General features: G+C 46.9%; 1 protein-coding gene across 2 annotated transcripts in view; it reads right to left on the bottom strand.

Annotated features, from left to right (window-relative positions):
- Col15a1 (collagen type XV alpha 1 chain) overlaps positions 1-16,397 on the bottom strand; it is a 93,180-nt gene that overhangs the window by 29,612 nt on the left and 47,171 nt on the right. The window contains exons 10-20 of one of the 2 annotated variants that reach the window (XM_042698125.1): positions 15,288-15,437; positions 14,464-14,592; positions 10,205-10,300; positions 8,058-8,183; positions 7,586-7,648; positions 4,249-4,284; positions 3,769-3,903; positions 3,518-3,586; positions 2,460-2,495; positions 2,276-2,359; positions 559-624 (exon numbers count right to left, since the gene is read on the bottom strand). In XM_042698125.1, coding sequence (XP_042554059.1) covers positions 559-624; positions 2,276-2,359; positions 2,460-2,495; positions 3,518-3,586; positions 3,769-3,903; positions 4,249-4,284; positions 7,586-7,648; positions 8,058-8,183; positions 10,205-10,300; positions 14,464-14,592; positions 15,288-15,437 — 990 coding nt within the window. The remainder of the gene's footprint in view (positions 1-558; positions 625-2,275; positions 2,360-2,459; positions 2,496-3,517; positions 3,587-3,768; positions 3,904-4,248; positions 4,285-7,585; positions 7,649-8,057; positions 8,184-10,204; positions 10,301-14,463; positions 14,593-15,287; positions 15,438-16,397) is intronic. The other variant, XM_042698131.1, reaches the window with a different exon arrangement.

The following is a 16,397-nucleotide window of genomic DNA, read 5'->3' as shown; positions in this document are numbered from 1 at the left end:
CTTCCTTCCTTCCTTCCTTCCTTCCTTTCTTCTTTCCTCCTTCCCTCCCTCTCTTCCTCCTTCCTTCCTTTCTTTCTTTCTTTCTTTCTTCCTTCCTTTCTTTCTTTCTTTTTTTGTGCAGATACTAGGGCTTGAACACAGGACCTGGCATTCTTGCTGTGCTTTTTCACTTGAGCCACAGCTCCATTTCTGACTCTTTTTTTAGTGGTTAATTGGTAATAAGAGTCTCGTGGACTTTTCTGCCTGGGCTGGCTTTGAACTGCAGTTCTCAGATCTCAGCCTCCTGAGCAGCTGGGATTACTACAGGTGTGAGCCACCGGTGCCCAACTGTTACACACGTTTCTGATGCACAGGACTGAAAGTTAGGCTGCATTGATTACCACTCTCTGCACAATCCACTCATTATGATAGCAACTCAACAATGCCAAGTTATCTTTCAATTCTGGTTCGATGTACTCTAGTTCTGTGGTTAAGGAGCTGAAAGGATCCCAAACCAACTCAGCATTGCTTCATTAGCGACATCTGGGTGGAGACACTAGGGCAGCTGCAGATACAAACCGGAGGCCCCATGAGCTCAGGAATGTCCGAGAAGTTCATGGATCCATTGGTGATATTGATCAGAGACTAAAAAGAGAAAAGCCAGACAATGAGGACAAAGAATGGCACATTTTTGCCTTGTGTCTGGCAAAGATTTTATTGAAGTCCCCCAACTTGGCACACATTGATCACATCCCAAAGCAAACTGCCAAATGTACCCATTCTACCCACTTCCCATTAGACAAACCAAGCTCTGTCTTGTCACTTTCCTCTTTTAATTGACTTTCAAATTAAGAGAGAGAATGGTTTCTCTCTCTTAAAATTGTAAACGTGTGGGGCTGGGAAGATGGCTCAGTGGTAGAGTGCTTGCCTTGCATGCATGAGGCCCTGGGTTCGATTCCTCAGCACCACATAAGCAAAAAGAAAAAAGCCGGAAGTGGTGCTGTGGCTCAAGTGGTAGAGCGCTAGCCTTGAGCTGAAGAGCTGAGGGACAGCGCCCAGGCCCAGAGTTCAGGCCACATGATTGGACTCCCCCCCCTAAAAAAATTTAAACGTGTGTGTGCGTGTGTGTGTGTGTGTGTGTGTGTGTGTGTGTGTGTGTGTGTGTGTGTGTATCCACTGAGAGCATATAATGAGTGTGTTCATGTGGTTATTTTACATAAATGGCATCAGGCCATATGTACTATTCTTTGCCTTGCTTTTCACTCAAGCACATCATGTGGAGATCTTTTCACATGGATTTTGGAGGGTCTATTTTCAGTTTTAATGAACTGCCAAAGAGAGATCTAAAAGGACTACATGCTTCACACTGAAGCATTAGAGATTACCTATTCCCCCACATCTTATTATATTGGTATTGTGTTCCCACGTGTGTGTGTGTGTGTGTGTGTGTGTGTGTGTGTGTGTGTGTGTGTGTGTGTGTACCAGAACTGGGGCTTGAAATCAGGGTTTGGGTACGTCCCTTAGTTTTTTTTCTTAAGGCTTAGCACACTATTACTTGAGCCACAGTTCCACTTCTGGAGTTTTGCTAGTTGATTGGAGACGAAAAAGTCTCATGGATTTTCCTGCCTTTAAACTACAATCCTTGGATCTCAGCCTCCTGAGAGCAGCTAGGATTACAGGTGGGAGCCACCAGTGCCTGGTCATATTGGTATTTTAAAACAAGAATCTTCTTTTAACTCATCCTTTTCCTAGTTAGTTGAGAGTTTTTGTCTTTTTCTTTTGTACTGGCACGATGCTATGACTTTTTCAAATGTGATGATTTAATATGCAGCAGGCCACAATCAGATCCCATCCCTCAGTCTAGCATCTCCCTAGATTTCCAATATGCCAATTCTCCCCCTGCCCCCATCCCCGCCATGCCTGCTACCCATGGCCAGGCTGCCCCCCACAGCCATAAAAGATGGCCTTTGGGCCAACCTCTTCCTCTTTGTATTTCTCAACTTGTATAGGACCTGGTTGAAGCACATGGAGGTTACTTATCTAGGGGCTCCCTGAGGACCCTCATCAGCTCTTAGGGTCCTAGGCTGCTTTTTTGAATTGACCTCCAAATGCTGCCAAGCAGGGGAGAGGGTTCTGGAGGAGATGTGTGTGACAACAGGGCTGCTAGGATCCAGGCAAACAGGTAAGGCATGCTGGGCAGGTGGAGACAGCCTCTAAGTCTCTGAAGAGGATCACCTCTTCTCCCCCTCAGCAAAGTCAAACCACACAGCCAAACACCAACCTGGATGGTACTTACACTGTGCAGTACCTCGATGCTCCCAGGGGGGCCCCGGGGCCCAGGAGGTCCAACTGTGCTGGTTCCATCCATCCCCCTTTCACCCTGGTTATATCAGTAAGAAAACAAAACTCAATGTCCATGGAAAGTTCGTCCAGGCCAGAAAGTTCTCCCACCAATTGCTATGTCAACCCTGAGTCTTTACCTTGGGTCCCTGGTCTCCTTTCTCTCCTTTGAGACCCTAGCCAAACAAGAAAAGCAAACAGTCATTCTTTCATTTTTCTCCTATTCATTCCACTTCCTCTCTACATATCCTTGCATCTTGCCATCTCTCCCTCAGCTGTCTTACTGCATTTGCTCCAGGAAATAGGAGCAAAGAAGGAGGTACAAATTCCCTTTCTAGAGTCAAGAGGGAAAAACTCTCCAGAAAGAGTCAGAGAAACTTAGGCCTCCTCCCGGCACAAGTGAATGTCCACTGATTTCAGTCTCAAAGCTGTTTGCATCTAGCTAGGGGGAGCTCTGTGTTCAGTCAAGGCAGGGGCTGCACTGCTCCCTCCAGAATGCTCAGCTCTGGGTCCCAGGTGACTAAGAACATGAGAGCTACAAGTGTGCTTCCTATATGATTGTGCCCACAGTGGCCATGGACAGCATCTCCAGGGAATGGATGCTACAGGGTACAGATTGGGGCACCTGTGAGAAGCAAGGGGGTTGCTAGTAAAGTAGCTTGGTGGAACTGAAGAAGAGCTCTGGGAGAGAGGGGGGGAGAGGGAAGGAGGGAGGGAGAGGGAGAGGGAGAGATTGATTTTAAAGTTTTCCCACATAATGTTCATGCAAAAACTCTACATTGATCCCCAGGAAAGAGATTGTAAAGCCTCTCCACTGAACAGCTTGGCTTGAAGGCATTAGAAGTATGAATTATGGAAAGGGAAACAGACAGGATGGCCCCTACAGCTTCCTCATAGGATAGTACAAATAAGTTTCACAAGTCAACCTAAGCTAGGCACTGGTGGGTCACATTTGTAATCTGAGCTACTCAGGAGGCTGAGATCTAAGGATCTTGGTTCAAAGCCAGCCCCAGCAAGAAAACCCAATAAGACTCTTATTGCTAAGTAAACCACCAAAAAGCTGGTGGTGAAACTATGGCTCAAGTGGTAAGAGTACAGGACTTGAGCGGAAAAAAAAAAAAGCTACAAGAAAGCACCCAGGCCCTGAGTTCAAGCTCCCATAGCAGCACACACAAAATAATTGAAAAAGTCAACCTACACTTGAGGCTGTTGGCCCAAAGAGTCTGGGTTCATTCAGTAGCCTGATACTTCCTGAGCCTTCGATATCCTAGAAAAGGAGAAAGAATAACAATTTCAGGTCTGATTGCTGAGTACCTACCTGGACCAGATGTGGCCTTAGGAACTGGGTACACCAAGAGAAATCACACAATCTCTACCTTCACAGCTCAGCATTCAAAGCTAGTCTTTCCAGTGGCCCTTACCACAGAGAGAGGGGTTGGGGAGGAATACCTCAAGTCCTGTTGTACATCCAGGTCCGGGGGGCCCAGGGGGCCCAGGAGGTCCTGGAGGTCCCATGACTCCAGGAGTGCCAGCTTGTCCATTTTTCCCTGGAGGTCCTGGTAAACCTCGGCTTCCAGGGTCACCCTGAGAAGAAGATGGGATGATTACAACTCCTGATGGCTCTTGGAATGAAAAGATCTGCATGCCTGAGTCAGAATATCCCTGTTTGAAGTTACTGATTGGCCTTGTTTAATGCCTAGAAACATCTGTCTTGTGGACAGACACTGCACTTGAACTAAGCCAGTGCTCTCATTTGAATTCGTGGTTAAGGAGGGGGTATACTGTAGGGTAACTGCTCCTGGCCATCCCCAGCTGTCCTGCCTCCCCTGGGCACTTCCTCGGATGTGAATTTCTCCCCGCACTATAACATGTATGTATTCATTTACTCCAGCGCAAAGAAAGGGGAGGGGGAGAGCTATTTTCTTTTACCTTTTCACCAACTGAGCCATTTGGCCCTCTTGCACCCTGAAAAACACAAACAAGGGCCGGTTAGAATATGTGTTTGTAGACACATTCAGAAGAAGGTGGAGAGGTATGGATCCTGAAGTAACAGATTATTGAAATGTGGCTCTTTCTAGCTGGGACTGGGTGGGTACTCCAAGCCAAACACATGGCAGGTGGTGGTCTTCAGGAACAGTCAAGTTGGAAGCTTCAGACATTCGTTCTCAACTGTTAGCTCATCCATTACCTCAAGAGTAAACTAAGGAAGCGGGAGGTGTGCCAGGGGGATGGCCGGATTCTTTCAGAGTGACCTTGCCCACCTTCCATGACAGTGGTCATGGGATATTTTTCTTGTCTCTAAACCAAGGGAAAGAGCATGATGATCAATTCCATGAGATTGGTAAATGCCTAGGAGATTAGTAAAGCACACTTCTGGGTGTGTCGATGAGACATTTCCAGAGAGGATAGGGAAACGCACCTTGAATGTGGGTGACACCATTCAATAGGCTGGGTGCCCAGGATAAGGCAGCCAGTGGGCACAAGCATGCTCTCTCTCCATTTCCCTGCTTCCCTTGCTTTAAGGAAACTCAGTCTTGAGAAACAGAGAAGCCACATTTAAAAGGCCAAATTATGAGTCTTTATTAGGGAGCTGGAGGACTGCTGGTGGATTCTTGTCTCAAAGACCAGCAGCCTGAATGCAGCTAGTGCAAAGCTTATATAGGCCAAAATCACACAAGGTGCGAGGAATTAAATTTAACAAAAGTGTTACACATAAGCAAAGCAAACCAGATGAGGACACTTAAACCTAATAGAAAAGCAAGCCATGCAGGGGAACAACTGTGGGAGAATCAAGGGCTATCTAGGGTAAGCATAGACCCAGTCTGATTATCTCACCTGAAGTGAGTGACTCTGCTCCCTCACATGCTCTTGTTGCTAAGATGCTGCCTCACCACAGGCTCCCAAACAGCAGACCAAACACCCACGGACCCAAACCCCTGAGACTATGAGCCAAAATAAATCTCTCCTCCTTGTAAGCTGTCTGTCTCAGCAACAACAACGAAAAAGTCTAACACACAGGGCCTCAAGAACTTGACATGCACCCCTTATACTTTGAGAGACTTAGAGAAGGGTTGATGGCTAAACACTCCTCTTGGAAAAATCTAAAGACTAAAGCATAACTGCAGTGACCTCCCAAGGAGATAAGAGAGGGGCAAGAACAGGCTGGAGCAGGTTACATGTCCACTCCTAGAAGGAACGACAGTGCGGTTTCCTTGGGGCTGGGGAGGGTTAGACGATGATTCTGCGGGAAGAAACCAGCTATGAGTCCCGCAGAGAGCAGGACAGGTGATCAGGAGTGGTGATCAGCTCAAGGTGACACTACCTTATACTAGGTGACCTCCACAGGCCTCCAGATAGAGAATCACAAATGTGCATGCAAAAGATGGCCAGCCATTGCGTGGACATGCAGAAAGCCCTGTCATGGATTATGATGTATCGCCGCCAAAGACTATGCCTTTCCAAGGCTTCTTCCCACAGCAAACACTTACAGAAAGAAGGTAGGACAGGACTACAGACAGAACAAAGCCCCAAAGGCAGGCTGGCCTCTGGCAGTGGCAGGGTAAAATGGTGTCTGAAGGGTTTCATTCACTTGTCAGGGCCTAATAGAGGGTTCTCAGGTCACAGACAGTGTTAGGGGCTTTATAGTGGGATGGATGGAGGGAAGCCAGAGTCATGAGAAGGTTCTCATAAGAAGATTTTCAGCAGCATGTTTATTGGACTAGAAAGTGGAGAAAGAGCAAGGGAAGGGATGACATTGAAAAGAAATGTTCTCTTTACCTAACTTATGCAACTGCAACCTCTTCCTACATCACTGCTATAACAATTTTAAAAAACTTACAAAAAAGTGGAGGAAGAAGGATGCTTTCTGCTCATCTAGGGTCAGGGAGAAGCCAGGTATGGTGGCACACACCTGTGATCCCAGCATGCAGGAGGCTGAGGCAGGAGGATTGTGAGTTTGAGGCTAGTGTGGGCCTCATAGTGAGACCCTATCTCAAAGTAGCAAAACAAAAAATTGAAAACACAACAAAGAGTCACGATGAGCTTCCCAGAGAGTTTTCAGTAGTCTTTCCTTCTCCATCATTCTAGCATCTACAATTTAGGTTACCCAATCAATCACAGTCTGAAATTATTACAGGGAAAATTCCAGAAAGCAACAACACACAAGTTTTAAGTCGGGAGTTGTTCTGAATAACATAATGAAATCTCATATCCACTCTGCACACACTAGCTGCCTGTTAGTCAATTAGCTGACCAGGTTGTCAGATTAATTATTGTGGCACTACTGTGCTTGTGTGCCAATAACTCTATTTCACATAATAATGGCTCCAAAGTGCCAGAAAAGGAATGCTGGAAATTTTATCACAGTGCATTGTTGTCACTGTTCTATTATATCATGAGTTATGGCTATTCATCTTTTAGTGTGACTTAATTTAGAAACTAAACTTCATCACAGGTATAGATGGGAAAAACACTACAGTGTGTGTCTGATTTAGTACTATCCACGGCTTTAGGCATCCACTGGGGATCTTGGGACATAACCCTTAGAAGAAAGGGAGGCCGCTGTATCGGACCCTAGTCTTGAAGAATAAAAAACAGGAAGGACTCTCAGAGATGCACACCATGTGCAGAGGCCAGGAGGCTGGCAGAAGGCAGCACACCTGGGCACTTCGGCAAGTTTGGAGCTGCTGCAAAGGGGCAGCAGGCCATGTGCAAAGGGGGAAGCTGGGGCCGATCAGGAAGGGCATTAGGGCTTCATCCCAGGGGAAACCACTAAGTAATCTCTCAGTGGCAGGGCGGTGGCTGATGAGTGTTGGGTAAGGGAAGGGCAATAGGGGATGGATAGATTGTGAATAGAGAGATGGGCTACCAATGAGAAGCACAATGCCACAGGGTGGACAAGAAGAGAGGAATATCAGCTTAGGATAGAAAGGCAGGAGGTGCAGGTCCATCTCAGCAACTGCCCAGTGGTAGCAGGAAAGGGAGTGGGAGGAGTGGGGGGGAGGGGGGGTCTAGAGGGACAGTATCTGAGTACAGATTACTGGTTGTACATAGCACTGCTCACCAAAACAGAAACATACCCGAATAGACAGGAAAGATGCTGAACACATTTTGGGGCATCGTGAGACCCATGATGGGGACAGTCAGCAGAGGTGACCAGCAGGGGATAGCAGAGAGTTATTTGCAGAGGAGGCTAGATCAAGTTGGGAAGTCGCAGAAGGTGTCTCTGCTGGTTCCCCACATTGGAAGCTTCCCACTGACCCCTTACCTTCTCTCCTTTCATCCCAGGCTTGCCGGAGTCTCCGTCAGGTCCAGGCTGACCCTCAGGGCCCTGGGAACATCAATGACAATCATCCCACACAGCTCTGTTTAAGAATCACGCACAACCCTTTGCTAGGAAGGGGAGCTGGGTAGGGAGGTGAGCGAGGCTGGTAGGAGCAAGGCTTGGCCCAAGTTGGGTCACTGCTAGCAGTGGCCCTGTGATAGGATCCTTCACTCTTTGGGTCACTGACTCCTCCTCTGGGGAGGTTCCAGGAATAAGACTGGACTAGAGGGTCCTATAGTTTCAGGATCACCTATGAGCCTGTGTTTCTGTGCTGGCCATGTCCAAACTGGAAAGCACTACATCAGATGAGGAAGATTATCCTTTTCCTTATAAACATCAGCCAGCCACTGGATCTACAATCGGTTGCCCCCGCCCCCCACACAATAGAGACAGGGAGAAAACTTCATTTGCTCACCGGGGGCCCAGGTTCACCAGCAGCTCCATCCTCCCCAGGAGAACCAGGAGGGCCCATGACAACATCTGTTCCTGGTTTTCCTGGAATCCCCGGCGAGCCAGGTGGGCCTGGGGGACCAGGAGGACCCTGAGAAACAGACACTGTGTTAGGAGAGGAGGCAGATATACACTGAACATTTGGTTTCTGTGTTCTCTCCATTCTGTGACAACCCGTGAAGGGCTGGTGTTCCCACCTAGCAGAGGGGGAAGATGAGGCTCAGAGAAAATGTCACGCAAGGACTTTCACTCCTAGCTGGTAAGTACAAGAGCTGGGAGTCCAATCTAGGACTTTTCAAGCACATTATGCCATGTTTTCTCCCAAAGGGTGATATAAAGACTTGGAAAATAATTATATTAAGTGAAATAATCTAGACCCAGAGAAATACAGGTTGCGTGGTTTCCCTCATTTGTAGCTAGATTGTGCCTATAAATCTACAAGGAAATACACTGGGTGGTACGCAAGCATTTATAAACCAATTAACTGAAGTAGAATAGACTCTATGCAGAGTGCAAATAGTATAAATCTTTAGAAAGACTAAGTCAAAGCCCAACAAAATAAATACCAAGAAATGGGTACTTGCAAGAGAGGAGGATGGGGCCAAGGGTGGGGAGGGGTGAAACAATGAACTAGGGAAGGGAAGTGAATGCAAGAATTTATTGTTTATATCACAAAATTGAGAAGAATAAGAGAAGGGGTGGGTAGAAGGGGGAAAATGTTGAAGGGATGACCCAGATCAAGATGTATTGTATACATATACTGCTTTGCTAAATGGAAAAAAAAAGTTAAACACATAACCTAAAAAACTGAAAAATAGAATGAGGGAAGGGGTGGAGAGGGAGGGGTGAGTGAGAGAAGGAAACAGGGATCTTTGTTTTATTTTGCTTGTTTGTTGGTTGTTGTTTTATGCCAGTACTGGGGCTTGAATTCAAGACCTTGAATTCTTGCTTAGTGTTTGTGCATGTGTGTGTGTGTGTGTGTGTGTGGTTTGTGTGTGGTTTGTGTGTGTGTATCTGTGTGTTTGTTTAAGGCTGACACTACTATTTGAACCACACCTCCACTTTAGGCTTTTTTGCTGGTTAACTGGAGACAGTAGTCTCTTGGGTTTATCTACTTTGGTTGTCTTTGAACCTTAATCCTTGGATCTCAGCCTCCTGAATGGCTAGGATTACCAACTTGAACCACCAGTACAGACTAACTTTAGCCTTTTGCTGGGTGGGCCAAGCTCACCTGCCTAGATAATTCACTGGGTTCTTTTTCTTTTTCTTTTTTTTGTCATTTGTGGGGCTTGAACTATGGGCCTGGGCGCTGTCCCTCAGCTCTTAGGCTCAAGGTAAGTGCCCTACTGCTTGAGCCACAGAGCCACTTCTGGTTTTCTGGTGGTTTATTGGAGATAAGAGTCTTAGAGACTTTCCTTCCCCGGGCTGGTTTGAATCTCGATCCTTAGATCTCAGCCTCCTGAGTAGCTACAGGTGTGAGCCACCAGTGCCCGGCTTTCCACGGGGTTCTTATTCCACTCATCCAGAGCCCAGAGCCCTTCCAGGCCTGGTCACAGGGGTGGGAAGAGGAGGCCAGCTAAATAGAGCTTCTAGCTGGGGTCATGGGGAAAGGGCTGGAGATGAGGTCAGGCCGGGGATGGGGAGGTGGACAGAGCAACAGGGGCAGCTAGAGGAAGGGGCCCCTCCCCTGGAGCAATCTCAGGAGGGGCTGATGGAACTTGGCCTTGGGCTGGGAGCCAAGGATGGAGAAAGAACCGCTGGGAAGGGTAGAGAGGGAGAATGTGGTATCAAGGTAGGAAATGCTATATAGCAGAGAAAAGGCCAGAGGTTTCTTTAATAAACAAGTAAAGGTCAGTGGGCCAAGTGGAGTGGAGACGAGAGGGTTCTGAGTTCAAATTCAGACTCTGATTCACCAAAACCAAGTCAAAATTGCTCAGAGTGAAAGTTTTGAACACATACAAGAGCAAAAGAGAAAGAGAGAATAAAAGGAAGCCCGTGGTCTTAGCAGCAACAGTCTGCCGTGCTGGCCCATTCACCCCCAACCCCTGACCCTGGTCATTTAGAATATAGTCAGACGCCACATGACCACATGACCCCACCCTTCATACTCACCCTTAACAGGTCCTCACTGCCCACCAGGTCCCCAGAGCCTGAGCCAGTGTCCAGTCCCCAGCCCAGGCCCGAGCCCTCAGAACCCAAGCCTGGCACCTGCAGAGAAGGAATCACCACTGAGATTCCACAGCCAACGCAGACAGGTCACGGGGCATACCCATATTTCAGAGCCCAATGCCTGCTGCCGCCAGCTCCCTTCTGGCCGTTTCTCCTGCTATCCATCCCACAGATGGCCAGTTCTCAGCCTTTTCAACCCCCCTTTCCTCCTTCCAGGCCTAGTTGTGCCATCTCCTCCATGAAGAAACAACTCATATTCATCTCCTCCTCCTGTGCTCCCACCAGCTTCTGGACTCTGACTAAGTCTCACGTTGGTGCTGACTTGAAGCTAACTTCAAGTACAGGGGTATCTGGGGGCCCTTCTGGGCAGACCTAATCCCAAGATCACAGTCTGTCCTGAGGCCAGCACAAGAGCTGACACTTGTTCATCTCTTCAGATATCCAAAGATGTAAAGGACATTTTCAAAACACTTTTCTGGAACTAAATTCCTAAAGTTATGTGCAGGATGCCACCTTGCATGCATATTCATTCCTCCCTTCCTCTCCCTCTTGTCTCAACTCTCTACCCTCCCTTTCAAAGAGATTTAAAAAAAAAACCTCTATCATGAGGCTGAAGTATAGCTCCATAGAAGAACACTTGCTTAACATGCAGGAGAACCTGGGTTCAACTCAGCCTCAAAAACAAAACAAAACAAAAACGGGGTGCGGGGGGAGGGACCTATTCACAGAAATGGAAGGACAATGGGTAAACAAATGCAACAATGGTACTCACTAGATACTATGTTGAAAATGAATACAACTTGTGGGTGGAGATAGGAGGGGAAAACTGGGAGAGCAAAGGAAGGGGTGACATGGTCCAAAAAGAAATGTATTTACCTGACTTATGTAACTGTAACTCCTCCTTACATCACCTTTATAATAACAGTCAAAACATTTTTAATAACTATTGTAAAAGTTATCAGGTTTCCAAACCATAGAAGCAATAGTTTGGAAAAATGGCTTTCAAAATGCATTAAGACCAGTGACTCATGCCTGTAATCCTAACTAATCAGGAGGCTATAATCTGAGGATCATGGTTCAAAGCTAGCCCAGATGGGAAAGTCTCTGAGACTCTTATTTCCAGTTAACCAACAAAAGAGTTGGAAGTAGAGCTGTAGCTCAAATGGTAGAATGCCAGCTTTGAACAAAAAAGTTGAAGGAGAGCTTCCAGCTTCTGACTAGCACACACACACACACACACACACATGCACGTGCATGCACACAAACGTGCACACACAACACATTAAGAACTTACCAACTTCTCAGAGTTCCACCATGTTAACAACTGCTAACATTTGGGAAGGGGAGCAAATTTTCTTCTAGGGTTTTCACATGTGTATGTTTATAAAAAAGTCAAGACTACACAACATACTCAAGTTTGGAACTAGCTTCTTTTACAACACATAATATGGCAAGTTAAATACTAATAAGAGTAAGTTAATAGCTGCATAATGTTGCATTATTTGAATATGCCTTAATTTAATAAATCTCTGCCTTAATTTAATAAATCTCCTATTGTTGGCTAATTAAATCATGCTCAATTTTTCTCTATTATGGACAATATTAAGATTAACATCCTTGTGAACAAAACTTTTTTTTACATATCACACTTCATTAGGATGGAGTTCTAGAACAAAAACTTTCTGGTTACAGTTTTATGATGGTTAATTTATTAAAATGCAGTTTTGTAATTGTTATGTATGTGGATAGTTTCCCAGAAGCACTAAACCCCCCAGCCCCCTACAGCCCTAGCTGGCTCCACCAGGCCAACTTTAAAAAGTAGAAAACACAAGGATACAAGGGTGGCTGGTTCAGTGCAGTGTCACTAACAGACCAATGGCAACCAGAAAAAAAGAAGGTAGGAGACAGAAATGAAAAGACAGTGGAAAGCTAGGCATTGGTGGTTCATGTTTGTAATCCTAGCTACTCAGGAGGCTGAGATCTGAGGATCAGCATTTGAAGCCAGCCCGGGAGGGAAAGTCCATAAATTTATGACTCTTATCTCCATTAAGCTACCAAAGAAGCCAGAAGTGGAGCTGTGGCTTAAGTGGTAGAGTACTTGCCTGGAATACAAAAGATTAGGGACCATTCCTAAGAACCGCCCCCTGCCCCCCAAAAACAAAACAAAACGAAACAAAACAGAGAGGCTGGACCCCAAGAGGGGAGCATCCTGAAGCCCCCCCTTGCTTCCTTGCTTCTCATGGATGGTCTTTTAGGTACACTGTGGTCTTACAGATGAAAACAAGGGTGAGGAAGTTCAAGTATAAGGGCTGCACAGGCAGCAGTCCGGAAATAACACAACCCAGGCTCTCAGTAGACAGGGCCTCTCCCTCCCCAGTCCCCTTCCTTGCCCAGAGTGGAGATGGTCACCTCCTACCAGAAGATGGCAGTGTGAATGGGATCAGATCATTATGCCAATGCCACATAGATGACTTATTTCCTATCCCTGAGACTGAATTCCTCTGAGACAGGAAGGACTCCATATATATATGTCTCTCTGTAAGGATCTGGACTGAGGGCCCAGAGGCACCACGTGGATACACTGACTGAGTGAAGGGGAAGTCTGCAGATATGAAGCAATATGGTGACTGCTGGGCCACTGGAAGAGACCCTTGGACAAGGGACACTCAAGATTCCCAGTGGGTTCTCTCTATCTCCCCTGCAGCCCTTCTGTTCTGCGTCAGCCAGGAGCCCTGCAGTGAATGAGCCCTGACTGTCACAGTGTTCACACCCAGAGGTTGCTTGGGAAATTGAGGCACTTGGCCTGGTCCTCCAATGGGAGGCTTTCCTCACAACTATATTCATTCGCCATTGATGAGTGACTTCATCCCCTGGGTTCATCCTTTTCCTTTTCCTTTTCTTTTTTTTTTTTTTTTTTTGTGGTCCTCGGGCTTGAACTTTGGGCCTGCGCACTATCTCTGAGTCTCTTTGTGCTCAAGGCGAGCACTCTACCACTTGAGCCACAGCGCCACTCCCAGCTTTTTCTGAGTTTATTGGAGATCAGAGTCTCATGGACTTTTCTGCCCAGGCTGGCTTTGAACCCTGATCCTCAGATCTCAACCTCCTGAGTGGCTAGGTGCCACTGATACCCAGCTTTGGGTTTCCTTTTTCTAAAAGACAAAGGTGAATGTTCTTAAGTGGTGATAACCTCCAGAGTGTGCAACAGCAGGATGCAAACAGCCTGTGACCTGCTCCACACCCTTCTACTCTACAGACAGGCTTAGAGAAGCCAAGGTCTCTAAGCCAAGGTTTGGTCAAGATTAAAGAGCAGCAGCTCAGGATCCTGGAACCTTGCTACAGGCTTTAGGGGTCCCCATAGATGCTCCCATATCCTTCCGTTCTTGCTGTGTCTAACTTGTGGTCAGAGTGGCATCCTTCCAATTGCTGCCTGACAGGAAGATCTCACTTGAATGAAAAAGGGCAACTTGGAGCAGGCACCAGTGGCTCAGGCCTATAATCATAGGCACTCAGGAAGCCAGAGGCTTGAGGTTTGAGGTCAGCTCAGGAAGAAAAGTCTGAGGATCCATTTGAAGCTAGCTTGGGCTGGAAAGTTTGTGAGACTCTTATCTCCACCAAACAGCCAAAGAAACCAGAAGTGGAGTTGTGGCTTCATTTCCAAACTAACCACCAAAAATTGAGACTAAAAGGCATGGCTCAAGTGATAGAGTGCCAGCCATGAACAAGTAATACAGGCAAATGAGAGGCCCTGAGTTCAAATCTCAGGACTGAGAAAGAGAGAGAAATGAAAGAGAGAAAGAAAAAGGTAGTTTGTGATCTGAAGCTAGGCTCTCTTATTTTTACTCCTTTTATTTTTATTTTTTTGCCAGTCCTGAGCTTGAACTCAGGGTCTGAGTTTCTTTTGCTTAAGGCTAGCACTCTACCATAGCTCAACTTCTAGAGATTTTTGGTGGTTTATAGTTTAGTGGAGATAAAAGTCTCACAGACTTTCCTGCCTGGGCTGGCTTTGAACTGCAATCCTCAGATCTCAGCCTCCTGAGTAGCTAGATAATTTTCACCTTTTCCTTTTCCTTCCCCAATTTCAGTCTCCTCCAGTGTCCCCAGGTTGAAGGCTCTCATGTGTCCACCTCTACGAAGGCCAGGCGCTAGCCGTTCTCACCCCTGTGAACCTGCCAGTCACGACTTTATACTTCCAGGCCACTCACCATAGTGACTTGTCTCTCAGGAGCCACCGTGGGAGTGGGGAGCAGTGGCCCAGGGGGGGACATGCCACCTGACCCCTCCTCCTCAATCTTCTCTGTGGAAGCTGTAGCCATGTCTCCATCAACAGGTGCCTGAAAAGGAGACCCATGAAGGAGCCATGAGGCCGCGGGAGCTGTGGGATGTGACATTTCTGTGGTACCAACCTAGTGTCAAAACACTTTTTTGTGCTGGTCCTGGGGCTTGAACTCTGGGCCTAGGTGCTATCCTTGAGCTTTTTTTTTTTTTTTCTCCTGACTATTGCTTTACCACTAGAACCACAACTTCACTTCTGGCTTTTTGGTGATTAATTAAAGAGTCTCACAGATTTTCTTCTCTAAGGGAGCTTCAAACTGCCATCTTCAGATCTCAGCCTCTTGAGTAGCTAGCAAACTGCCATCTTCAGATCTCAGCCTCTTGAGTAGCTAGGATTACAGGTGTGAGCTACCAGTATCTGGCTCAAAACCCTTTTTACCCAGCACCACCCCCAGCACATTTGAGAAGTACAATCTGAAACCTGTAGAAATCCATCTGCTCTGGGCTCTGCTCCTAGACACCCCTCCCCTACCACCTTTGGGTCACTCATCTCTCAGAAAGTTCTTAGACAAAGCTGAGAGGCAGTAGGTTGGGACAACACCCATTGTCCGATCCGCTTCTGTCATGCTTCATTCCCAGCTGACACCTTGCAATCAAGGCTTGTGGCGCCTCTGAGGAGGCCAATACTTGCTCTGCTCCCAGGGTGCTGACCCCTCTCTCCCCTGAGCCACAGAGGGTGCTATCTGACACTTACAGAGGTGATTGTTTGTCCAGGGGTGGGTGGGAGTGTGAAGGCAGTCGGGCCATCCGTGGGGTCCCCACTAGCTTCTTCTTCCTCCACGGTGCTGAGTGGTACTTCTGGTGAGGTTGCAGCTGTTGTTAAACCTACCTCACCACCTGGAACCTGGAATAAAACAAGCATAAGGAATGGTGCCACTGAAGCTGGGCATGCCCGTGACCACAGGGACACACAGGGGCCACCAGCTAGCAGGCAGCTCCTTCGTTTCCTTCCCTTTGCTCACTGAAAGATAACTATGCCTTCACACACAGACCGCTGGGGCTCTGGGTCAGAATGCACTTCTCAGGGTACCCCCAGCCCACGTCCAGAGGCTCTGCGGGGCACGGCTCTGCCTGGAGCTTATCAGGTCATAGTTGGCATACTTCTTGTAGTGGAGGGATTACAATCTCTACAGGTAACCCTTATAGCTCGTCCTAGTAAGTTCTAGTTTCTATTCATTTAAGACTTGGTAGAACTGGAACATGAGCCTTAGTTTCACACCCTGTTACAATTGCTTTGTCTTTAAAGAAGAAAAGGGAGAGTTAGGTACGGTGACACACACCTGTAATTCCAGTACTCAGGCAAACCAGGAGTTTGAGGCCAGTCTGAATCACAGAGTAAGAGTCTATTTTTAGAAAGTAAAGTATACTCTTCGGAGAGGAACAAAGGACACATGCCTATGTGCACCTGAGCATATAAAATAATATTTATTGAAACCAGGAAATGGAAACAAGAGGTTTTTTCCTTTGTTGCTGTTTTGTTTCCATTTATTTTTGTCCTGTTTGTTCATCTATCTGTCTTTGAGAGAGAAGGAGGGAGCACAGAAATGGAAGGACAATGGGTGAGTCAGTGCAGCAGAGGCACTCCCTACACGCGAGGTTGAAAATGAACTGTGCAACTTGTGGGTCGGGATGGGAGGGAAAACCTGGGAGAGAGCAAGGGAAGGGGAAACATGGTCCAAAAAGAAATGTGCTCTTATGACTTATGTTAGCTGTAACCCTCTGTACATCACCTTTATGATAACAATAAAAAAAGTTTTTTAAAGCAAAACAAAACAAATAGCAAACCCCCAAAGCCTAGTTAGTT

This window comes from Dipodomys spectabilis, unplaced genomic scaffold, assembly GCF_019054845.1.
Source record: "Dipodomys spectabilis isolate Male_0828 unplaced genomic scaffold, ASM1905484v1 ptg000006l, whole genome shotgun sequence".
In the NCBI taxonomy this organism is placed as follows: Eukaryota; Metazoa; Chordata; class Mammalia; order Rodentia; family Heteromyidae; genus Dipodomys; species Dipodomys spectabilis.
Note: the sequence above shows the minus strand (reverse complement) of the source record. Positions and strands in the feature narration are given on the sequence as shown.